General features: G+C 42.5%; 1 protein-coding gene across 8 annotated transcripts in view; it reads right to left on the reverse strand.

Moving 5' to 3' along the window:
• Positions 1-7855: 7855 nt before the first annotated feature.
• CPM (carboxypeptidase M) overlaps positions 7856-26667 on the reverse strand; it is a 184880-nt gene continuing 166068 nt past the window's right edge. For all 8 annotated transcript variants that reach the window (XM_056574171.1, XM_056574176.1, XM_056574178.1 and 5 more), the window contains exons 5-9: positions 26140-26324; positions 25189-25332; positions 14621-14773; positions 8903-9051; positions 7856-8224 (exon numbers count right to left, since the gene is read on the reverse strand). In XM_056574171.1, the coding sequence (XP_056430146.1) occupies positions 7997-8224; positions 8903-9051; positions 14621-14773; positions 25189-25332; positions 26140-26324 (859 nt within the window). In that variant the 3' untranslated portion in view covers positions 7856-7996. The remainder of the gene's footprint in view (positions 8225-8902; positions 9052-14620; positions 14774-25188; positions 25333-26139; positions 26325-26667) is intronic.

A 26667-nucleotide genomic window follows, 5' to 3' on the forward strand; every position in this document is an offset into this window, starting at 1 on the left:
CGCCACCTTAGACCGTTCTGTAGGAAACAAGTCCGACAACATCTCCATATGCAGGGAACACTGAGACAAAAATCCACGGCAGAGTTTAGAGTCCCCATCAAATTTGTCCGGCAGGGACAAGCGGAGGCTAGGAGCGGCCACTCGCTGCGGAGGAGGTGCAGGAGCTGGCGGAGGAGATGGTTGCTGCTGTAGCAGAGGCAGAAGTTGCTGTAACGTGGCGGTCAACTGCGACAGCTGCTGTCCTTGTTGGGCAATTTGCTGCGATTGCTGAGCGACCACCGTGGTAAGGTCAGCGAGACTTGGCAGCGGCACCTCAGCGGGATCCATGGCCGGATCTACTGTCACGATTCGGCTTACGGGTTGTGGATCCGCTGTGTCAGCGAGGGATTGGCGTGGACCGTGCTAGTGGACCGGTTCTAAGAGGCTACTGGTTTTCACCAGAGCCCGCCGCAAAGCGGGATGGTCTTGCTGCGGCAGTAGCAACCAGGTCGTATCCACTAGCAACGGCTCAACCTCGCTGACTGCTGAGAAGGCGTGGGACAGAAGGACTAGGCAGAGGCAAGGTCAGACGTAGCAGAAGGTCGGGGGCAGGCGGCAAGGTTCGTAGTCAGGATGGATAGCAGAAGTTCAGGTACACAGGCTTTGGACACACTAAACGCTTTCACTGGCACAAGGCAACAAGATCCGGCAAGGGAGTGCAAGGGAGGAGATCAGATATAGCCAGGGAGCAGATGGAAGCCAATTAAGCTAATTGGGCCAGGCACCAATCATTGGTGCACTGGCCCTTTAAGCCTCAGAGAGCTGGCGCGCGCGCGCCCTAGAGAGCGGAGCCGCGCGCGCCAGCACAAGACAGCAGGGGACCGGGACGGGTAAGTGACCTGGGATGCGATTCGCGAGCGGGCGCGTCCCGCTGTGCGAATCGCATCCCCGACGGCCATGACAGTGCAGCGCTCCCGGTCAGCGGGACTGACCGGGGCGCTGCAGGGAGAAAGACGCCGTGAGCGCTCCGGGGAGGAGCGGGGACCCGGAGCGCTAGGCGTAACAATGACTATCATTTAGAGCTACCATTTCATGCACAGATGTTACATTTAATATACTATGTTAACATATGTTCTTACTTATTTTTTTTTTTTTACTTTGTTAGAATTTTCTAAAGAATTTTTTTTATCTGTGAGATCCCGCCATGTCCAGGCTGTCAGAGGGTAATAAGAGTGAGGTTGCAGCAATCAAACTCCTATCGCCCCCAGGCTACCTGAGTATGTATAGGTTTGTGAGGGTTATGATGTGGTTGCAGCAATCACGCTCCTATTACTCTCAGGCAGTGTATTTTTGCAGAGATCTAAGGATGATAGGAGTGTGACTGCTGCAACTACACTGTACGGTTGCGCGCTGGTATTAGTGAGTATATTAAAGGAGGAGGCTGCGTGGTTAGGGGTGTGGCTGGGTCTGTGGGCTCTAGCCCCCAGTCTTTTAGAGACCTAGCAAAACCCTTGCTTATGGGAGTGGCGTGCGCATGAGACGCCGCTCTGATCACCCGGCCAGCTTATCGGGTAGAAGATCCCGCATATCTGATGCGTACCTGAGGGGGAGGGCGCCTGTTGCTGTGATGGTGCTGCGACTGCTGTGGAGTCCCTAGGGCGGGTGAGAGGAGTCCCGAGGGAGGCGGAGGGTGAGAAGCCGGTGTGAGGTGGTTTTTTGCGCCCCCGTAGATCCATGCGTCCGCTCCTCCCCCAACTCTCCGAACATTTCCGAAGCTAGAACTGGGGGAGGGCAGAGCAAGGGGAAGGAGGAGAAAGTTCACGCCCCCTCCCTCATCTCCCTGAGCTCGGCTGCTCGGCTGGACGCAGATCTCTACGGCACGCCCCCTCCCTGAGGACGTAAATCTCCATGGCAGGTCCGCTCCCTCATCTCCGCTCCCTGAGGACGTAAATCTCCACGGCAGGTCCCCTCCCTCATCTCCGCTCCCTGAGGACGTAGAGCAGTGCTCCCAATGAGCTCTATGTGTAAAGGGGGACATACTGCACGGGCTAAAGGGGGACATACTGTACGGGCTAAATGTCCCCCTTTAGCCCGTGCAGTATGTCCCCCTTTACACATAGAGCTCAGTATGTCCCCCTTTAGCTTGTGCAGTCTTTAGCCCGTACAGTATGTCCTCCTTTGTCCCCCTTTAGCCTGTAGCCTGTGCAGTATGTCCCCCTTTGAGGGGACCTGCCGTGGAGATCTGCTGGGGGAGATGAGGGAGGGGACCTGCAGTGGAGATCTGCTGGGGGAGATGAGGGAGGGGACCTGCCGTGGAGATCTGCTGGGGGAGATGAGGGAGGGGACCTGCCGTGGAGATTTACGTCCTCAGCTCGGGGAGATGAGGGAGGGGACCTGCCGTGGAGATCTATGTCCTCAGGGAGGGGGCGTGCCGTAGAGATCTGCGTCCAGCCGAGCTCAGGGAGATGAGGGAGGGGGCGTGAACTTTCTCCTTCGCCTTGCTCTGCCGTGGGCAACGCAGCAGGCTAGGCTACATTTTTTACAAGTTAAAAAAAAGGTTAAGAGAAGTAAATATTAGGTACTCGTTATTATTTCCGGCTAAACTTAGAGTGATACATAAAGATAGGTCATGGTTTTTTTGCCTCAGCAGAGGAAGCCCTTATACCGCCCTATATACGGAAAAATGAAAAAGTTATAGGTGGTCAAAATAGGGCGATTTTAGATTACTGATTTTGTACAAAAAGTTTTAGATTTTTTTTTAAGCATTACAAAAATATAAAAGTATCTAGCCATGGGTATCTAGCCATTTCCTCCCTAAAAATATTTTTTGGGGTTCGCCGTACATTTTATGGTAAAATCAGAGGTTTCATTACAAAATACAATTGGTCACGCAAAAAACAAGCCCTTATATGGGTCTGTAGATGGAAATATGAAATAGTTACGGATTTTAGAAGGCAAGGAGGAAAAAACGAAAATACTAAAATAAAATTGGCCTGTTCCTTAAAGGGGTACTCCGGTGCTAAGACATCTTATCCACTACCCGCCCCTGGGGACCCCTGTGATCTTCCACGCTGCACCCCATTAGAATCAGCCCCCAGAGCGTGCTCGCTCCGGGTCTGATTACTGGCGATCACGGGGACGGAGCATCGTGACGTCACGCTCCGCCCCCTCAATGCATGCCCCCTCCATAGGCTTGCATTGAGGAGGCGGAGCATGACGTCACACAGGGCCGAGCCGTGACGTCACTATGCTCCGTCCCCGTGATTGCCAGTAATCAGACCTGGAGCGAGCACGCTCCGGGGGCTGATTCTAACAGGGTGCGGCGTGGAAGATCACGGGGGTCCCCAGCGGCGGGACCCCCGCGATCAGGCATCTTATCCCCTAAGATTTAGATAGGGGATAAGATGTCTAAGCGCCGGAGTACCCCTTTAAGGTGAAAATGGGCTTGGTCCTTAAGGGGTTAAAGGCATCCCAGACAATCCCCTCTGAGGCTGTTCCATTATTAATCTCAAAATATGCTTGTATTTTATAACCTATTTCACTATCTTCTCCCCATACTTCTATCCAGAATGGATATATTCTCATGTTTATCTGCTGTGTCTTTTTAATTGCCATTTGAAGCATTAACAGTGCATAATCCGATAAACTCCAAGGTTTATATTTTATTTCCTATATCCATGGCATGATCTCCTTATCACCCACAATCATATCTATGCGGGATAGTGTTTTCTTGGATTTGTTATAACATGAATATACTCTCGAGTCTGGATTTCTCTTTCTCCAATAGTCCACCTACCCTAATTCCACCACATTTTTTAATCCTGTTATTCCACCATTCAGACTCTGTCTCCCTAACCTTAGCCTTAGCCTCTCTAATCTTTTCCTTCATTCATTACTGCATAATGTCACCCATCACCATGATTGGAATACCTCCTTTATCATTAGCATACCCACATTATTCCTTAAATACTCCAGATGAGAAGGGGGTGGCACATAGACGAAGGCGAACAGCAGTCTTCTTCCCTCCCAATTCAATACCAGAAACACATATCTTCCTTCTTTATCTACTTTTGAATTTAACACTTCTACCTTCAACCCTTTATGTATTAACACACTTACCCCTCTAGAGTAACAGGTGTGTGTTGAGTGAAATTGCTTGGCAATCCACTTTCTCTGCAAAATCTGGGTTTTATCCTTTGTTAGATGTGTCTCCAATAGACTAATAAGCCCCCTTCTGCCATCACAACCCCCCAGTTTTCTTTGATTTCTATAAGGAGTTATATACCTCACAACTGATAGCAGAACAAGATGATATACAAAGATATGTTGATGAATGGGAATTATAAAAATTAACAAAGGAAGATGTTGAGATATTGGAGGGTGAAATTCTAGAAAGTGAGGTGTGGAAGGTGGTAAAAGAAGCACCTAGGCCCAGATGGGTTACCATACGAATTGTACAAAAAATATGCTAGTATCCTTGTCCCCAGATTAGTGAAACTATTTAGAAAGATTTTTAGGAGTGGAATTCTACCCCACTCAGTGAAAAAGCTTATTTTGAAGCCTGGGAAAGATTAACATGAACCTGATGCGTATAGGCCAATCACACTGCTAAATACAGATATGAAGACACTGGCAAAGACCTTAGCAGTGAGATTGGCGAAGGTAAGGCCTTCGCTAATATCGAATCATCAATGTGGATTTATGAGCGATAGAACAACGGCGGACAATGTGAGAAGATTGTTCGGAAATCTGGAGATGGAAAAGGAGGAGGAAGGGGACCGCTTCATCCTGTCATTGCACGCAGTCAAGGCCTTTGACAGGGTGGAGTGGTCCTTCCTTTGTACTGTAATGAGGGGATACGGGTTCAAGAAGGATTTATGAAGTGGATGGGAATTTTGTATGGTTCCCCCAGGGCAGTAGTTTTGGTAAATGGGGCTCAGTCAGAAGGATTTCAATTAACTAGGGAAGCTAGACAGGGCTGCCCCCTGTGCCCCCACATCTTTGCCCTTTACATTGAACCATTAGCAACAAGAATAAGAAATATGGAAACAGTGGAGGGGTTTGGATGTCGCTTAGTATAGCAGATAGGATTAGTTTATTAAAAATTATAGTCCTGGCTCAGATTCTGTTTGTGCTGTCTAATACAGTGGGGATCAAAAGTTTGGGCACCCCAGGTAAAAATTTGTATTAAGGTGCATAAAGAAGCCAAGGAATCATTAAAAAATCTCCAAAAGGCATCAAATTACAGATTAGACATTCTTATAATATGTCAACAAAAGTTAGATTTTATTTCCAACATTTACGCTTTCAAAATAACAGAAAACAAATAAAATGGCATCTGCAAAAGTTTGGGTACCCTGCAGAGTTAATATCTTGTACTGCCCCCTTTGTCAAGTACCACAGTTTGTAAACGCTTTTTGTAGCCAGCCAAGAGTCTTTCAATTCTTGTTTGAGGTATCTTTGCCCATTCTTCCTTACAAAAGTCTTCCAGTTCTTTGAGATTTCTGGGCTGTCTGTCATGCACTCCTCTTTTAAGGTCTATCCATAGATTTTCAATTATGTTGAGGTCAGGAGATTGCGAAGGCCATGGCAAAACCTTCAGTATACACCTCTTGATGTAATCCCCCATGGATTTCGAGGGGTGTTTAGGATCATTATCCATTTGTAGAAGCCATCCTCTCTTTAACTTAAGCTTTTTCACAGATGGCATCAAGTTAGCATCCAAAATTTGCTGAAATTTTATTGAATCCATTTTTCCTTCTACTCGTGAGATGTTCCCTGTGCCACTGGTTGCAATACAACCCCAAAGCATGATTGAGCCACCCCCATGCTTAACAGTTGGACAGAGGTTATTTTCATTAAATTCTGTTCCCATTCTTCTCCAAACGTACCTTTGTTCATTCCGGCCAAAAAGTTCAATTTTAACCTCATCGGTCCACAGAACTTGTTTCCAAAATGCATCAGGCTTGTCTATATGTTAATTTGCAAAGTTCAAACGCAGATTTTTGTGGCGTAGAAGAGGTTTTCTTCTGATGACTCTTCCATGAAGACCATATTTGTACAAGTATCTCTTTATGGTGGAATAGTGTACCACAACTCCAGTGTCTGCCAGATCTTTCTGGAGGGATTGTGCAGTCAAACATGGGTTTTGAATTGTTTTTCTCACAATCCTGTGAGCTTTTCTGTCTGATATTTTTCTTGGTCTTCCAGATCTTGCTTTAACTTCCACTGTTCCTGATGACTGCCATTTGTTAATTACATTCCGAACAGAGGATATTGACATCTGAAAACATTTTGCTATCTTCTCCAGCTTTGTGAGCGTCAACTATATTCAGTTTCATATTTCTAGACAACTGCTTAGAAGAACCCATGGTGCTGATTGTTGGGGCAAGGTCAGATGAGTCTGGGCATTCCCAGATGACATCATCTGGCCTTCCCAGATGATGATTGAGAACAATCCATGACACTGGCAGGTCTCAGCTTTGCAAAGGGGGCAGTGCATGCTATAAATTCTGCAGGGTGCCCGAACTTTTGCAGACGCCATTTTTTGTTTTCTGTTATTTTGAAAGTATAAATTATGAAAATAAAATCTAACTTTTGTTGACATTTTATAAGAATGTCTAATCTGTAATTTGATGCCTTTTGGAGATTTTTCCATCTTTCCTTGGCTTCTTTATGCACATTGATACAAATTTTTACCTGGGGTGCCCAAACTTTTAATCCCCACTGTAGTCCAGAATGGTTGGGAGAACAATTTTTTAAAGAAATTGAAGCTATGGAAAGAGAATTGGTCTGGAAAGAGAAAAAAACAAGAATGAAACTAGGTTATTTATGTAAGGAACTGAAGAAAGGAGGATTAGCTGTTCCAGATTTTAGATTGTATTATATAGCAGCGCAATTGAGGTATGTAAAGAAATGGAGAGAAATGGATTCCTTTGTGAATATGGTAAAGGGAAAAAAAGATGTGTGTGAGGATATGGGGGAATTTCTAGAATCCAGGTTGAGTGGCAAAGAGCCTATAATAGAGATGGTGAGTAGAGTGTGGACACAAATGAAAAAAGTTATAAAGGTGGAAGGGTCATTAGATTGCACAAGATTATTTAATTATATGAAATTTGAGGAACAAAATAAAAATAAAATAAAAATGATACTGGATTCTGATGCTGTCGTGTGCATTATGGGTTGTCAGGGAACTGAAGTTTCAGAAAGAAAACTCCAGGCAAGCCTTGCGCTTGCAGAATATGTTACATGCGATGGAATGAACGACAAATGCCAATACAGAGGGAATGGAAGAAAACATGTATAATAAATAAAACTTTAAGCATTGGCATGTAATGTACCCTAATTACCCTGACATTTTTATAAAAGTGACAGTTACGCTTCACTTCGTGGTGCTGGGGCCCAATATGTCAATATGAGCTTCACTCACCAATCACTGACTGAGGCAGGACACTGTTGCAGCCAGTGATTAATTAAGTGGCAATGTGTCAAGAAGAATAAAAACAATACTTGCCTTTCATTCGGTCCACATAGCCTCCGGTATCATTGCTTCTGCTCTCTGCTGGACTTCAATACATCACATTGCGCTCAATCACTAGCCACAGGGGTGTCCCGCCTCAATTAGTGATTGGAAGAGCGGAACTCCGACATATTGGGCCCCAGCACCAGTAAATAAAGTTCACTGGAGACTGGGAGTAGTGATACTAAAGGCTACAGGGACCTAATGAGAGGTAAGTATAATTATTATTTTTTTGTCTGCTGACCGAAAGGAAGCCCAGAGGTCAGACCCTCAGTGATGGTATATAAGAAAAACCCATTTACTGAAATAAAAAATCCACAGTGGAACATAATATATAAAATAACTTTATTTCTTGTATTTTATGCAGAATAAAAATATTTGCACCATGGTATTGTGTTAGTGTATATGGCATGTCTGACATTTGTAATTTATGGAGTCCATTACAACACATTCAAAACTTTCTCATCCAGGCATCTTTTCCAGAATCTAGTTGGCATCTTAAAGTGTGTTATGTAATAGCACCAACACAGTTCTCAATAAGATTGTCAACAGGCATACTTGTAATGCGCTGCTACTGTTAGTGCCTTCAGTTGTGAAACAGACTGATGATGTTGGCGTAGGACTGCTTGTCTTTTCACTGAACTGGAAATTATAGATCATCGCAGACAGGTTTGAGCTTTCTGGTATAGTTATAGTCTTAAAAATTGATTTGTTTATCACTGTTACCTAAATAATAAAAAAGGGAAATTGTAAAAAGGAATACTGTTTGTGCATGAGGGTACATTCACACATGCGTATTTTCTGCTGCAGATCTGCTGCATGTTTTCTGTAGCAGATTTTTCTACCCATTGAAGTCAATAGCAATATCTGCAGCAAAAATCCGCATGTGTGAATGTTCCCTAAAACATGAAAACTGCCCTATGATTGGTTGCTATAACCAACAAAGCCTTTTTTCATTCTTTTAGACAGCTTGCATAAATCTTCCCCTATGATGGAATAACAACATTTTTAGCTGATTACGGTCAAAAACACAAAGGCCCAGATTTATCAAACTGTGTGAGAGAAAAAGTGGAGTGATTTTCCCATAGCAACCAATCACAGCTCAGGTAACAAGCTGAGGTAAAGTGAAAGCTGAACTGTGATTGGCTGCTGTGGGAAAATCTCTCCCCTTTTTCTCTCACACAGTTTGATAAATCTGGGCCTATGTTTTTTGTGTCGTTTTGTTTTGTCACAGCCATATTTTTTCTGTGTGAGAATATATCCTCATAGACAGTACAAGTTAATTCCTAGCAGTTATTCTATTTCTTGTTCTGTAGGCACCCACAAGAAGACTTGATAATATTACTACCATAACTCCTTTAGATTAAGTTCCCAAAAGTTTAGGTATACAGCTTTGTTACTTACATTGAATGTGTATGTTCCTGGACGAAGCAAAAGGTAATACTCTCCATTTTTATCTGTATGATAAGGGCATATACGTTGTCTTTCCAGGACATCAACTAGAGCATATTGGATGGGCACTCCGTTCATATCAAACACTTGTCCTTTTATTCCTACCAGGCCATTCAAAGAGAAAATACAACACAAATATTAAAAATGTGCTCCACATTAAATATGTTCATGCCATTTTTTAATGTTCACTCAAATAAATTCAACAAGAGCAATTATAGCACGTGGAAACCATTAATATGTTAATTAAGTCAAATTCCTCAAAGTTTTTCTTTATTTTAAATTATACTTAACTACAAGGTCAAAATGGGAAACCGCTAGGTTACTCACAAAGTAATGTATCTATTAGACCTATTTTTAAAGCCTCGGGCTTGGTTCACACTGTGTAAAGGGCTCCCTTCACAGGTATCTGTTTCCCATTGCGAATGGGATGCCGAAGTATACTGTAGCTGAAATCAGCGGAAACCACTCATTTCAGTGACCCATTTAAGTGGGCTGGACAATGCAGCAGACCATGCTTTCCAGTCCACTGAAAATAGGGTATATGGCCCAAACAGAGTCACTAGGGGACATTGTTTGGTCCTTTGAAATGAATGGTATCCACTGCACTCCTCTACAGTATAGGTTGGGATAGGTAGCTGGTTGCTACAAAAAATGCCAGTTTTTAGTGGGGGCGCTGCTATTTGTGTACGAAAGCACGGAGAGACTCAAGCCAGCACAGGTAAAACTTGTTTATTTTGCAAAAAAAGAGAGTGGACAACGCGTTTCGGCACATTTAAGGTGCCTTCCTCAGGTCCAAAGAGCACAATACTGAAAGATAGTAAAATCAAGGGTATAATAAAGAGACAGGGTAAAGAATAGAGGTACGATGGATATGCAGTATAGGGTAAGACAATTGTGTGCATGATCTAAAGCAGATTGGTTAAAAGTTGGTTAAAAGTAACAATAAATTTAACAATAAGTAATAACTTTTAATCAATCTGCTTTAGATCATGCACACAATTGTCTTACCCTATACTGCATATCCATCGTACCTCTATTCTTTACCCTGTCTCTTTATTATACCCTCGATTTTACTATCTTTCAGTATTGTACTCTTTGGACCTGAGGAAGGCACCTTAAATGTGCCAAAACACGTTGTCCACTCTCTTTTTTTGCAAAATAAACAAGTTTTACCTGTGCTGGCTTGAGTCTCTCCGTCCTTTCGTACACAAATAGCAGCGCCTCCACTAAAAACCGGCATTTTTTTATAGCAACCAGCTACCTATCCCGTCTCTCTACTGGCTCTTGCACAAGAGCCCAGATCCGGTCGGAGTGCAGCAGCTTTTGTTTAACAGCTCACAACCACAACTGGTGAGCCATCAGCAGGATCTGGCAACAGATCCTGCATTCCATTCCACCCTGGGAGCACCCCCCATTTTTTCGCCCTACTATCTACAGTATAGGTTGGCATCCCGTTCTCGATGTGATCTCAACAGATACTTGTGACGAAAGCCCTTATTGCAGTGTAAACCGAGCCTTATGGGCAGATTTAAAGGGGTAATCCAGGAATAGAAAAACAGAGCAAATTTGTTTCAAAAACAGCACCACTATATAGCAAAGGAATAACGTCACTTCAGATGTAAGCAAGGAAGTCAGCTATGTAGTGTTTAAAAATCCTAAAATTATAGTATACATGTGTCTCTAACAGGTAGCAGATGAATGGCATTACACCAGGTGTAATTAAAATTGGGGTTAATTACAGTCTGAGTAGTTGTCTCCCTTGTACCACCTCCATATCATTTATCCCAAATCCTTGTAAATTTCATACAATAACCTTTGGGAATGCAAGATCTGGATTTGGTAGAAAATGTATGCGCAGGTAAGGCTTTTTTCCCCTAATATACTATTCTGTTCTATCTCTGCCTACAAGCAGAAATGGGCAGCCCCACTTCTTAGTGGCTGATTTTTACTTGTGGCTATAAAACACCATACTACTTATCTATACCCAACACATTTCTCCTCCTTAATCTCAGGTTCATCAGGGGATTTCCCTTTATAACACAGGTTGTGAATAATAATCACCAAACAACAACAGTCAAATTTGGTGCTCACTTTCCTAATAATGACACCTGCCATAGCTTCCATTCCTGATGGGTACTGTTTGAATGTCTTCTTTGTCATTCAGTATATATGCATGCTTCCAAGTATCCAGTGCATTACCATAAAGTGATGTATAATTGATTAGTTGATCAATAACTGATTCTCACTTGTGTATTTTTGAAAGGGGAAAAAAAAGATACTCCAATAATTGGTTTAATGTGGCACCATTAGACATTAGACAAGTTTGTGCTTGCTAAATGTTAATGGATTAAACCAACAACTCAGGTTTTCATCCTAAATTAGGGTGGGTTCACACTACGTTTTGTCCCATACGGGAGCGCATACGGCAGGGGGGAGCTAAAATCTCGCGCTCCCGTATGTGACCGTATGCGCTCCCGTATGCGCTCCCGTATGTCATTCATTTCAATGAGCCGACCGGAGTGAAACGTTCGGTCCGGTCGGCTCATTTTTGCGCCGTATGCGCTTTTACAACCGGACCTAAAACCGTGGTTGACCACAGTTTTAGGTCCGGTTGTAAAAGCGCATACGGCGCAAAAATGAGCCGACCGGACCGAACGTTTCACTCCGGTCGGCTCATTGAAATGAATGACATACGGGAGCGCATACGGTCACATACGGGAGCGCGAGATTTTAGCTCCCCCCTGCCGTATGCGCTCCCGTATGGGACAAAACGTAGTGTGAACCCAGCCTTAGGCCATTTTTTTTCCAATGGCTTTATTATCATTGTCTGGACAAGAAGAGTTAATTTTACTGTACAAATTACAGCAAAAAACACAACATGTGAACTCATCCTTTGGATGGTGTAATATATAGCATTTGCCAGAAAAACGTAAAATTTTTTGTTGTGTTTTTACCAGTGTTTTTATTTTTTTAAACACTGTGGACAAATGTTAGTTGGAAGACAATAGGGAAATATAAACAAAACAACGAACAATAATTTTTTTTTGTGTGGCATTTCTCTTTATCTGTGGTAAGTTTTTGGGGTTATTCGCAGTTTATTTATTTATTTATTTTCTTTCAACTGTTTATTTTTCAAAATTTTCAACTTGTGTTGCAGCCAAAATTGCTTTGTAGCCCAAGCCTTAAAGAGTACCTCTTAAGATCTTGTTAAATGTTATAATCCTCCCAGTTCACTGCCCTCATCATGATAAACCACCCCCTGCCTTTATTTTTTATTATTTTTTAGTTTTCTACCTTGATATTGCTATGTATTTTCTGCTCAGTCCCAGTCAGATTCACAGACTGGGAAGTGACGTTACCTGGCAGGCGTGACATCAACTGAAGCCATACAGGGGAGAACTTCCTCCCTCACTCTGCTACACACAGCCCAGATCAGTTCAGTGGGAGATGAGCTATGAGTGGCTAAAGATTTTTTATTTACCATAAGGAGTGCAATAGCAAAAAATAGTTTTAATGAGAGTGCCCATTTAAGGGAAGGCTACATGGTGCCGCTGACCGCATGTACATGAAAGACAGACCCACATGCAGTAGGGGTGGTTTTCATGATTTTACAGTAAATCGGCAGTTTCACCCATTGGATTGTTTGGGTAAATGCACAGAGCATATTTTTTACGTATATTCCATTGGAATATGTGTGGAAATCTCATGTAATGTATATATCATAGTTAACAACACACAATTTTTTGCTGCACATTTGTCACACTGGTCATGTAATCCATTGCACATGTATTCTGGGTGGAAATTGTGTTTGAGAGCCAGGACATAGATTACAACAGGGCTATCCTGCATCCAAAACCACAGCAAAGCCTGTGACAATAGAAAGTTAAATATGTCTGACTCATTGGAGCTAATTTGTGCGTATTGGAACTAAACCAAAAAAAAGGAAGGAAACAAAAGCAAATTGGACATAATGTTACACCAAACTCCAAAAATGGGCTGGACAAAATTATTGGCACCCTTAACTTAATATTTGGTTGCACACCCTTTGGAAAAAATAACTGAAATCAGTCGCTTCCTATAACTATCAATAAGCTTCTTACACCTCTCAGCCGGAATGTTGGACCACTCTTCCTTTGCAAACTATTCCAGGTCTCTCTTATTGGAAGGGCGCCTTTTCCCAACAGCAATTTTAAGATCTCTCCACAGTTGTTCATTGGGATTTAGATCTGGACTCATTGCTGGCCACTTCAGAACTCTCCAGCACTTTGTTGCCATCCATTTCTGGGTGCTTTTTGACGTATGTTTGGGGTCATTATGCTGCTAAAAGACCCAAGATCTAAGATGCAAACCCAGCTTTCTGACACTTTGGCTGTACAGTACGACCCAAAATCTGTTGGTAATCCTCAGATTTCATGATGCCTTGCACACATTCAAGGCACCCAGTGCCAGAGGCAGCAAAACAACCCCAAAACATCAATGAACCTCCACCATATTTCACTGTAGGTACTGTGTTCTTTTTTTTGTAGGCCTCATTCCATTTTTGGTAAACAGTAGAATGATGTGCTTTACCAAAAAGCTCTATCTTGGTCTCATCTGTCCACAAGACGTTTTCCCAGAAGGATTTTGGCTTACTCAAGTTCATTTTGGCAAAATGAAGTCTTGCTTTGTTATGTCTCTGTGTCAGCAGTGGGGTCCTCCTGGGTCTCCTGCCATAGCGTTTCATTTTATTTAAATGTTGACAGATAGTTTGTGCTGACACTGATGCCCCCTGAGCCTGAAGGACAGATTGAATATGTTTGGAACTTGTTTGGGGCTGCTTATCCACCATTTGGACTTTCCTGCGTTGAAACTTTTCATAAATTTTTCTCTTCTGTCTACGCCCAGGGAGATTAGCTACAGTGCCATGGGTTGCAAACTTCTTGATAATGTTGCGCACTGTGGACAAAGGCAAATCTAGATCTCTGGAGATGGACTTGTAACCTTGAGATTGTTGATATTTTTCCACAATTTTGGTTCTCAGGTCCTTAGACAGTTCTCCTCTCTTTCTGTTGTCCATGCTTAGTGTGGCAAACACAGAAACACACTGTGCAAAGACTAAGTGAACTTCTCTCCTTTTTATCTGCTTTCAGGTGTGATTTTTATATTGCCCATACCTGTTACTTGCCCAAGGTGAGTGTAAAGGAGCATCACATGCTTGAAACAATCTTATTTTTCCACAATTTTGAAAGGGTGGCAATAATTTTGTCCAGACCATTTTTGGAGTTTGATGTGACATTATGTCCAATTTGCTTCTTTTCCCTCCCTTTTTTTTTTAAATTCCAATACACAAAATGGTAATAAACATGTGTATAGCAAAACATGTGTTACTGCAATCCTTTTCTGTGAGAAATACTTCATTTTCTTGAAAAATTTCAGGGGTGACAACATTTACGGCCATGACTGTATTTTTCAGATGAACAAACATGCTATGTGGAAATACCTGTCTGCATAGACCTATCACCTACATGCTATTCTGCAGTTTACATCATTCTAAATATAAAAACTAGTACAGACTTGTAGGCAACGTTCTTCCCCTAGCCCCCACCAGCTGTCAGACGTTGGCAGCTCTGAGGTGAAACCAAAAATGTAGATTTCTTTTTGCATCATTAGTTTTGATGATTTGCTACATACCCATATGGACCTGCTTCATGTACTCAATGAGAGACACTCTGTTGTCATTCCAAAACCCCTGAAGTGTGGATGAGTCTGGATATTTACAGCATGAAATCTCAAGAGTAATTTCCAAACACTGGTTGAAGATGTAGTTGTAATCTTGCATGCCACCTGGAATCATAAGAGGTAGGGGGGTCATATATTAATAACCACATAGGTAAACATAGTACCATCATCTATATCTATCTATCTATCTATCTATCTATATATATATATATATATAAAGATAAGGCCTGACTCATGGACTCATCAACGCCCAGCCTAAACCCTTGGACCTAGAAAGTTGTTTTTAAGACGTAGACGAGGAATAAGAAAGGATTTTTCTAAATTCAACCCTTAAGGGGGTGAAAAAGGGGTTGAAAGTTTGTATACGGAAGTCCGTCATTTTTTAAGATAAATGCAGGAAAATTTTTTTTTTAGGCTAACAATTAGAGATAAATAAACACCTGTTTTAACGTTTTCTAAAATTCCACCCCTGAAGGGGTGAAACGGGGGTTCAAAGTTTGTATGAATTAACCCCTTGCCACAGAACGCCAGGTATACCTGGCGCTGCGGCACAGGAGAATTATGAAGTAAGCTCAGGAGTTGAGCTTGCATCATACCCGCATGGTCCCGGCTGCTATCAGCAGCCGGGACCCGTGGCTAATGCCGAACATCGCCGTTATGGCAGATGTCCGGCATTAACTCTTTAGACGCGGCGATCAAAGTTCGGGTTGTTTAGACTTTACCCAAAGCGGCCTCATTACTATAGGATCATAAAAAGTAAATCTATGTTACCCCAAATATAACGCAAGCGAAGTTGCGGGCAAAGTCTAGTGTCCAAATATACACTGCTCAAAAAAATAAAGGGAACACTAAGATAACACATCCTAGATCTGAATGAATGAACTAATCGTATGAAATACTTTTGTCTTTACATAGTTGAATGTGCTGACAACAAAATCACACAAAAATTATCAATGGAAATTAAATTTATCAACCATGGAGGTCTGGATATGGAGTCACACTCAAAATGAGAGTGGAAAACCACACTACAGGCCGATCCAAGTTTGATGTAATGTCCTTAAAACAAGTCAAAATGAGGCTCAGTAGTGGGTGTGGCCTCCACATGCCCGTATGACCTCCCTACAAAGCCTGGGCATGCTCCTGATGAGGTGGCAGATGGTCTCATGAGGGATGTCCTCCCAGACCTGGACTAAAGCATCCGCCAACTCCTGGACGGCCTGTGGTGCAACGTGGCATTGGTGGATGGAACAAGACATGATGTCCCAGATGTGCGCAATCGGATTCAGGTCTGCGGAATGGGCGGGCCTGTCCATAGCATCAATGCCTTCCTCTTGCAGGAACTGCTGACACACTCCAGCCACATGAGTTCTAGCATTGCCTTGCATTAGGAGGAACCCAGGGCCAACCGCACCAGCATATGGTCTCACAAGAGGTCTGAGGATCTCATCTCGATACCTAATGGCAGTCAATCTACCGCTGGCAAGCACATGGAGGGCTGTACGGCCCCCAAAGAAATGCCACCCCACACCATTACTGACCCACCGCCAAACCGGTCATGCTGGAGGATGTTGCAGGCAGCAGAACGTTCTCCACGGCGTCTCCAGACTCTGTCACGTCTGTCACATGTACTCAGTGTGAACCTGCGTTCACAGGGCACCAGTGGCAAATTTGCAAATCTTGGTATTCTCTGGCAAATGCCAAACATCCTGCACGGTGATGGGCTGTAAGCACAACCCCCACCTGTGGACATTGGGCCATCATACCACCCTCATGGAGTCTGTTTATGACCGTTTGGGTGGACACATGCACATTTGTGGCCTACTGGAGATCATTTTGCAGGGCTCTGGCAGTGCTCCTCCTTGTACAAAGGTGGAGGTAGCGGTCCTGCTGCTTGGTTGTGGCGGCTTCCTCCATGTCTCCAGATGTACTGGCCTATCTCCTGGTAGTGCCTGCATGCTCTGGACACTACGCTGACAGACACAGCAAACCTTCTTGCCACAGCTCACATTTATGTGCCCTCCTGGATGAGCTGCACTACCTGAGCCACTCCGTTTCATGCTACCACTAGAGCGAAAGCACCGCCAGCATTTAAAAGTGACCTAAACATTAGCCAGGAAGCATAGGAACTGAGAAGTGGTCTGTGGTCACCACCTGCAGAACCACTCCTTTATTGGGGGTGTCTTGCTAATTGCCTATAATTTCCACCTGTTGTCTGTTCCATTTGCATGTGAAATTGATTGTCAATCAGTGTTTCTTCCTGAGTGGACAGTGTGATTTCACAGAAGTGTGATTGACTTGGAGTTACATTATGTTGTTTAAAGCGTACCTGTCATAGTGCAAAAAAAAGAAAAAAAGTGATATGTTACTCAGGACCCAATCCTGATCATGTGCATATAATTTATATGTGTCTCAGACCTATATATCCAGAGATATAAGCATTTATCTGCTGGTGAGTTACTTTTTCATTGTGCAGGCTGGAGGGGGCCTGTCAGTCTGTCTCCCTCACAGGAGCAAGCCTGTGCAGTCAGCCAATCAGTACTCTCTACTCTGTAACCCTTTCCTCTCTGGTTTTATGCTGTGTCAGGTGTCAGAGGAAGATACTTGGAGCTTGCCTGCAGTAATTAGACATTATGGTGAATTCATAACAGGATAAAATGTATAAATATAAGAATAGATCTTCATAAAATTAGTGCAAGGATTTTTTAGATAAAAGTAGAGCAATTTTATGAATACATGTTCTATCTGGTTTATCTTCTCCTAGTAAAGCTGGATGCTAATCAGCATAGCTGTCACTATGTGTGTCATTCATCTTTCACAGACTCCTGAATGTCTGATCAACTTCTTTGTCATTCAGGAATCCGAGAAAGCTTTGACTATTTCAGCATGTTGGGAGTTGTAGTTTAGTAACAACTGAAGCTGCAATGTTTGTAAATAACTGTGTTAGAGCAGTGTTGCCTCCAGCTGTTGTAAAACTACAGCTCCCAGCATGTCCACACATCCTTTATCTGTAGTTTTGCATACACAATAGAAATCTCCTATACTGGATACGGGTATGCTTTACGGACGGTATCCCGTATGCTGTAAAATCTAGACTAGTCTGTCTGGCTAAAAGACAGGCGACCCCTAGTGGTGGCTATTTTGAGCTTGAATTTCAGGTGAAAATGATTTTTTTTTTTAACAGGTGTATATTGTGAAATGTCATATTATAATGAGTCCTGCACTACATGAAAAGTTTTTAACAATGACAGTGCCTCTTTAACCCCTTAAGGACACATGACGTACTGGAACGTCATGTGTCCACTCCTGATCTATAACGCGGGGCCACGTCATAGCGGGTCGGACCCGGCCTCTAACAACGGCCGGGACCCGTGGCTAATAGCACACGGCATTGATCGCTGTGCTGCGCGCTATTAACCCTTTAGACGCGGCGTTCAAATTTGAACGCCGCGTCTAAAGTGAAACTGAAAGCATGCCGGTTAGCTCAGTGGGCTGTTCGGGATAGTCACGGTGAAATCACGGCATCCCGAACAGCTTACAGGACAGCAGGAGGGTCCCTACCTGCCTCCTCGCTGTCCGATCGCCGAATGACTGCTCAGTGCCTGAGATCCAGGCAGATCAGTGTGTGCAGTGTTATAGGTCCCTATGGGAGCTATAACACTGCAAAAAAAAGTGAATAAATATCATTTAACCCCTTCCCTATTAAAAGTTTGAATCACCCCCCTTTTCCCATTAAAAAAAAAAAAAACACAGTGTAAATAAAAATAAACATATATGGTATCGCCGCGTGTGGAAATGTCCGAATTATAAAAATATATCGTTAATTAAACCGCACGGTCAATGGCGTGCGCGCAAAAAAATTCCAAAGTCCCAAATAGTGCATTTTTGGTCACTTTTTATATCAATAAGATCAATAAGTCCTATCAATGCAAAAATGGTACCGTTAAAAACTTCAGATCACGGCGCAAAAAATGAGCCCTCATACTGCCCCATACACGGAAAAATAAAAAAGTTATAGGGGTCAGAAATGACAATTTTAAATGTATAAATTTTCCTGCATGAAGTTATGATTTTTTTCCAGAAGTAGGACAAAATAAAAACTATATAAGTAGGGTACCATTTTAACCATATGAACCTACAGAATAAATATCAGGTGTCATTTTTACCGAAAAATGCACTACGTAGAAACGGAAGCCCCCAAAAGTTACAAAACAGCGTTATTTTTTCAATTTTGTCTCACAATGATTTTTTTTCCGTTTCACCGTAGATTTTTGGGCAATTACAAAGTAGAATTGGTGGCGCAAAAAATAAGCCATAATATGGATTTTTAGGTGCAAAATTGAAAGAGTTATGATTTTTTAAAGGCAAGGAGCAAAAAACGAAAATGCAAAAACGGAAAAAACCCCGGTCCTTAAGGGGTTAAGTGTTCCCTTTATTTTTTTTTGAGCAGTGTATTAACCCTGCCAGTTTCATTATTTGCTACATGTCTTTCAGCCACAGCAGTCATCCAACACATTCTTAGAGATTCTAGCCTAAATGTTCTAAAAAGTGATAGTAAATAAAACGTAATGCTGAACTATATACAGATGTAGAAATTGCATTGAACATAAAGTGGAAGTTTATTGGCTGATGAGAACTGCAAGACTTACATGTGTTTATTGTGGACTACAGTACGGAATTAATGTTATTCAGTCAGGGCTATTTACAGGGACACAGAAAATATGTGTATATTTTAAAAACATAACATACACTACTGTCATCCAATTTGTACATAGAAAATGCCCATTGAAGTCTATGGAGAGGGATTAAAATATGAATTCATCTGTAGGTGTTCTGTGTTTGATCCGTATCGCATCAGTATGTTATCAGTATTTTAGTTTTTCCACATGCAGTTCAATATCCTAACTAAAGGACAGCTCATCACTATTTACTGTACAAAAATAAGAATGCAATGCTGATAACATACTGCTACCATTTTCTCCATAACACATTCATATTTCGAATTTGTATAATATTCGTGTAATATACATTTTTGTTTTTCTACTGGGTGCCTCTGTTTGAATAGGCTATGCTATTCCATATAGTTAAAAATATGCTGATGTATACCTGCCCAAGGTATGCTAAAAGAACGCTTTTGGCAATGGCAACTACAAAGTGAATGGGGTCCTATGGATATATTACGCATACGTGTCAGGAGCTACTCCAGTGCATATACCTAACATAGTAAAAATATACCCTTATTTTGATACCCACAACATATTACTGATAATTTGCTTTGTTATTGGAGTGATCCAATAATACAGATAAAGAACATTTTAAATACTCACCATTGCCCTGGAAATCCATCAGCCTGCATTATGTGAATGAGACACACATTAAAAAATGACACAAAGCAGCCTGTAATCTGCTAAAAACAGCCTGTTACTTTCCCTAGCAAACCTACCAATAATAATATGATATGATCACAATCCCTAAATATACATGTTCCTTCTCCAAAAGTAAACCTATAATTTCAAGCAGATTTGTCATGAAATTATGTCATATTTAAGGACAATATATTATAATCTCAGGGGGAATGAATATGAGGTTTTGGGGAAGCTTGTTTGGTTGTCATGCTGCCGTAATTTCCAAAATAGAAAATCTTCCCCTACTCTTTTGTATTGCATTTATTCCTCAATTCTGCTAAAAAACATGGCATATAGGAGAAATTATCTCCTGAACATAATATGAATGCTGCTTCAAACAGTCTATAAATGTTAGATTGATATCACTGTAGTAACATAGTTTGTAAGGTCAAAAAAACACAAGAGTCCATCGAGTTCAACCTAAAATTCTAGAGGAAACCATGCGGCTGATGACAATTCAGGGAGGAAAAATTCCTTCCTGATCCCAATATGACGATCAGAATAAATCCTCAGTCTCACTGCTCTTACAGTAAAGAATCTCCATCTGTGACAATGGGGAAACCGTCTTTCCTCTAAACAGAGAGGATGCCCCCTTGTCATTGTTACTGGCCTAGGTATAAAAATATCCCCAGAAAGATCTCTGTACTTTCCATTCATATATTTGTAAATTGTGATCAAATCTCCCCTAAGACGTCTTAAGTCGTGCTAAAGTTGAGCTTACTGTCCACCAGTACCCCAAGTCTTTTTCGGTAGAAGTTTGACCTAGTGACGTATTATTTAGCACATAATTGTACATTTTGGGGAGATTTATCATTAGGTGTCTATTGTAGACACAGATCTACCCCTTTACACTGCTTGTCTAATTTACACTCTTGCTCAGGATTTACTAAGGCTGTACACTCCTTTGATAAATTTTGTGCAAATATAGAAACGCCCCCCCTCGCTTTACCATACACTCCTTCTCTACCTAACAGGAAAAGTGGACGTAGGGATTTTGTTCTATTGCTTTGAGGCCAGAATTCCATTGAGGTTTTTTGTCCATCAGCAAAAACGACAGAAAAACTGTCCCAGCTTTTTCCTGGGTTTTGTCAGTTTTTCTTGTGTTTTTTTCTTGTGTTTTTGCTGGTGTGTGGAAACAAAAAAAATTTACTAAACTTTTTGTTGTTTTTCTTCTTCTTCGAAATTTAGATACATGAATGCAGAGGACTATGTCAGATTTGGTGGATTGCGACGATGAACAGTGTTTTTTTATGTCAATAAAAGGGTTAACGAGGGCTGTGGGGTGAGAGTTTTTTTTAATACATTTTTTCTTCAATGTGTTGTATTTTTATAATTGAATTTTCAGGCTTAGTAGTGGAAGGCGTCTTGTAGACAGAATCCATTATTAAGCTGGGGCTTAGCGTTAGCCCCCAAAACAGCTAGCGCTAACCCCAATTATTACCCCAGTACCCACCACCACCGGGGTGCCGGGAAGAGCCGGTACCAACAGGCCCGAAGCGTAAAAAATGGCGCTCCTAGGCGGTAACAGGCTGGCATTATTTAGGCTGGGGAGGGACAGTAACAATGGTCCTCGCCAACCCTGGTAACGTCAGGCTGTTGCTGCTTGGTTGGTATCTGGCTGATACTGAAAAAATTAGGGAACCACACACTTTTTTTTTAAATGTATTTATTAATAAACCAAAAAACGAATAGGGTTCCCCCTATTATCAGTATCAGCCAGATACCAACCAAGCAGCAACAGCCTGACGTTACCAGGGTGGGCGAGGACGATTGTTACTGGCCCTCCCCAGCCTAAATAATGCCAGCCTGTTGCCACCTAGGCCCAGGAGCGCCATTTTTGACGCTTCGGGCCTGTTGGTACCGGCTCTTAACGGCACCCCTGTGGCAGTGGGTACCGGGGTAATAATTGGAGGTTAACGCTAGCTGATTTTGAGGCTAAAGCTAAGCCACGGCTTAGTAATGGATTCCATCTATAAGACAGCTTCCACTACTAACATTGAAAATTCAAGAATAAAAAACACGACACATTGAAAAAAAAAAGTTATTTAAAAAAAACACTCTCCCACAGCCATCGATAACCATTTTATTGAAATAAAAAAAAACGCTGGTCATCGTCGCAGTCCACCAAATCTGACGTAGTTCTCCGCATTTGAAATGAGAATGAGAAGAAAAGAAAAACAAGAAATATGAGTTAGTAAATTAGTAAATTTTAGTTAGTAAATTGTTTGCGCTCTTCCCAGGGGAGAGCGCAAAAAATTTACTAACTCATATTTCTCATAATGGGGGGGGGGGGCTGTAGTTAAGCAACAGCTTAAATCTCCTTGTTTGGGAACACACTGCTCTGTACCCATTATGCAAAATGCATAATGTGAACTGAGATCTGCCCCTCTGCCCTTGGACTACTACTCCTATCATGGGGCAGAGTCTGTCCCATGATGGGAGTAGTTGTAGTACCACATCGCTGCTGAGGGATGGCACTTGCACATCCCCCGGATGCGGTACTTTTAGGACTACTACTCCCATCATGGACATACTCTGCCAATGATGGGAGTTGTAGTCCAGGGGCTGAGGTGCAGATCGCACCGGGTCATTCTGCAGAGACCCGCTGCGACCCGCATTTAAGTTAACAAGCCGGCGGTACATGCGGCTACAACGCGCTGCCCGCCGGCTCCTGTATACACTGTCATAATTCATAATCCCCACCGAGAGATGGGAGCTCTGATTGGTCAATAGCTATTCACAATCAGAGCTCCTGTGTTCCGGCGGTGGGGATTATGAATTATGACAGTGTATATAGATGCCGGCGGGCTGCGCAGGGTAGAGGCAGGTACAGTCGGTTTGTATAGTTAATAAATGCGGATCGCAGCGGATCTCCAGAGAATGATCTGCAGCGATCCGCATTTAAGTTAACAAGCCGGTGGTACATGCGGCTACATCAAACTGCCCGCTGGCTTCTATATACACTGTCATAATTCATAATCCCCGCTGCCGGAACACAGGAGCTCTGATTGGTGAATAGCTATTGACAAATCAGAGCTCCCGTCTCCTGGCAGGGATTATGAATTATGACAGTGTATATCGAAGCCGGCGGGGAGCGCAATGAAGCCGTATGTACCGCCGGCTTGTTAGCTTAAATGCGGATCGCAGCGGGTCTCTGCAGAATGACCCGATGCGATCTGCACCTCAGCCCTTGGACTACAACTCCCATTATGGACAGAGTCTGTCCATGATGGGAGTAGCAGTCCTATAAAGTCCCGCAGCTGGGGGATATGCAAGTGCCATCCCTCAGCAGCGCAGCGGTACTACAACTACTCCCATCATGGGACAGACTCTGTCCCATGAAAGGAGTAGTAGCCCAAGGGCAGAGGGGCAGATCGCAGCAGATCATTCTCTGGAGATCAGCTGCGATCTGCATTAACTATACAAGCTGGCGACACATGCGGCTACACTGCGCTGAATGCTGGCTCCTATATACAGTTCTTATAATTCATAATCCCCGCCGGGAGACGGGAGCTCTGATTGGTTAATAGCTTTTCACCAATCAGAGCTCCCGTCTCCCGGCGGTGATAATGAATTATGACAGTGTATACAGGAGCCGCCGGCAGCACAGTGTAGCCGCATGTGCCGCCGGCTTTTACAGTTAATAAATGCGGATTGCAGCGGGTCTCTGGATAATGACCTGCTGCGATCTGCACCTCAGCCCCTGGACTACAACTCCCATCATGGGCAGAGTCTGTCCATGATGGGAGTAGCAGTCCTTACTGTCCCAAAATAGACACTTTGGTACGTGTCCTACGAGGTGGTGTATATTTCCGCAAGAAAAGTCCTTTAGTGCATTTTTTTTCGTAAAAAAAACGCAGTTAATAAATTCGATTCTACAGTAGAAAGTGCTCTATGGTAAACTTAACCGTAGACATGGCCATGAAAAATTCTATCAGATTTTGCGGGGGAAAAAATGCGCAAAAAACCTCTTGCGCAAATTTTTGCTTAAAAAAAATACACCAAAAAAAGATCTATATGCAATGATAAATTCCCCTCTTTGTTTTTACGGCCCAAGTGCATAACCTTACATTACTCCAACTTAAACTTAATTTGCCATTTCTGAGCCAAAGCCTCCATCTTCCCCAGATTCCTCTGTAATATTAAGTTATCATCCTCTGTGGTGATCACCTTACCCAGTTTGGTGTCATCTGCAAATATAGAAATTCTACTCTGTAATCCTTCTACAAGGTCATTAATAAACATATTAAAAAGAAGTGGACCCAGTACTGACCCCTGTGGTATCCCACTTGTAACTGTCACCCAACCAGAATAAGTTCCATTGATCCCCACCCCCTGCTTCCTATAACTGAGCCAGTTGCTAACTATTTACATATGTCCTCCCCCAGTCACAGCATCCTCATTTTATGTATTAACCTTTTGTGTGGCACAGTGTCAAACGCCTTAGAAAAGTCCAGATATGTAACATCCACAGCTTCATCCCGGTCCAATCTATAACTGACCTCCTCATAGAAGCTGATCAGATTAGTCTGACAGGACCGATCCTGCATAAACCCATGTTGGTGCTGTGTCAGAAGGTTATTTTCATTAAGATATTCCAAAATAACATCTCTCAGAAAACCCTCAAAAATCTTACGCACTACGAGTGTTGAACTTACAGGCCTATAGTTCTCAGGATCCCTTTATGACCCCTTTTTGAATATTAGTACCATATTTGCTAAGCTCCAGTTCTGTGGAACAATCCCTGTCATTAAAGAATCTTTAAATATAAGGAATAGGGGTCTGTCTAGCACGATAATTAATTCTTGCAAAACCCTGGGATGGATGCCATCAGGGTCCGAAGACAATTTAATATTCATTCCATCTGTCCCCCAAAGGCAGATAATGGCAGAAGCAAGGCTTAGGCATGTTTGATTTTAACATTCTGAATGATTTGTTCTGGTAGTGGCATGTCTCTGTCTCTCCCTATTTAATTAAACATGCATGCTCACCATGATAGTAGAAAGGTAAAAGTATAAACTGTAAGGCCGTCCTTTAGTAACTTACACAAACATAAAAGGATAAGAAAATGCTATGTAATAGAAAGGCTTGTGATCATGCACACAATAGTGTTCTCACCTTTTATTTTGTACCAAACAGCACCATTTGTAATACCATTAGTAAAACCAAGTGAGTCAGGACAAGAATTGGCACTGGACATTTTGGCATTATTATTAGAATATAATCCCGCTATGTACGTCAATACATCATTGTCTGGGGGTGCTGTATGAAAGAGATTTTGAGATTAGTCACATGTTCTAGTAAGTTACCATTAGTATTTGTAAGCCCTAGGCTTAGAAATGTGCACACTACATACTTAAATACATCTTTCACATGCTCTAATTGAAGTCAATGGAAGTAACGCAAAGCGGCCCATGTGGTTTTTCAGCTTCCTGAACCATGCAGGCTGGAGATGGCAAGGGGGGCGGGGGGTCTTCTTAATTTCTAGATAGGTGTGGTTCCCAGAGGTGTGGCCTGGATTTACCACACAATTATGGCATATCCAGTGGATAAGCCAATAAAGGGGTTATCCATAAGCAGGAAAGATATTACCTGCTCTCTGATGCTCCACTTTTACTGCAGTGCTGTCTTGGAAGTGGTAGTATAAAGCACTATTGTGTTCTCAGCTGGCATGCAAAACTATGCCCCCATGTGATGACTAGAGTTGAGCGAACTTGACTAAGAGTAAATTGACTTGTAGCGAACCTCACGGCTTGGCTGTTGCTGTTGACTTTAGTCTGCATAAATTAGTTCAACTTTCCAACTGCTTCGGTTGCCTGGAAAAGGTGGATACTAGGAGACCACCTAAGAGACCTAAGACTGTCATCCCGGACTTTTCCAGTCAACCGGAGCACTTGAAAAGCTGACCTACTTTATGCAGACTAAAGTAATCAACGGCAGAGCCGCGAGGTTAATTACAAACAAATTTACAGTAAATTCACGAAACTCTAGTGATGACCCTTGGCCATGCAATGTTGTCAATGTTGCTGAACTTATTATTGATCTCTGAGAGGTTAAAAAAAATCTTACTGTTATACGAGTTATCATATGGGTAGCTGGCAACCATAGCACCACCATGGAAATTAGCAGAAAGCACAAAATGTTCACTTTTAATCCAATCCATAACTGCCTGTGTTTCTGGCTGGATTGGATCAGTGTTCTCCTCAAATGCATCAGGAAAATTCCTGTTTAGATCATAGCCATTTCTATTGTACCTAGAAACAGAAAATACAAGTTACAAATAGAATTTGAAAATGCAAAGTTTCTCAAATGTGGAAAAAACCTGACATGAGATATGGTACATTCTCTGTGTAACACTGCATTTATGATATGCCCCGATTAGTGACTAGTGTATGTTGGAACTCTTTGGCCTTTAAAGACACAGCAATTGGTCATAGCTAGAGATGAGCGAATCGAAGCTGATGAACCTGAATTTGTTACGAATTTCATGAAATATTCAATTCGCAACGAATGCGAATATCGCCGCGATTCTATTGCGCAAATCGCTTCATTAAACTACATTTACTGCGGTCCAGGTTCCAGGGCATCTAAAATGGC

This window comes from Hyla sarda, chromosome 4, assembly GCF_029499605.1.
Source record: "Hyla sarda isolate aHylSar1 chromosome 4, aHylSar1.hap1, whole genome shotgun sequence".
In the NCBI taxonomy this organism is placed as follows: domain Eukaryota; kingdom Metazoa; phylum Chordata; class Amphibia; order Anura; family Hylidae; genus Hyla; species Hyla sarda.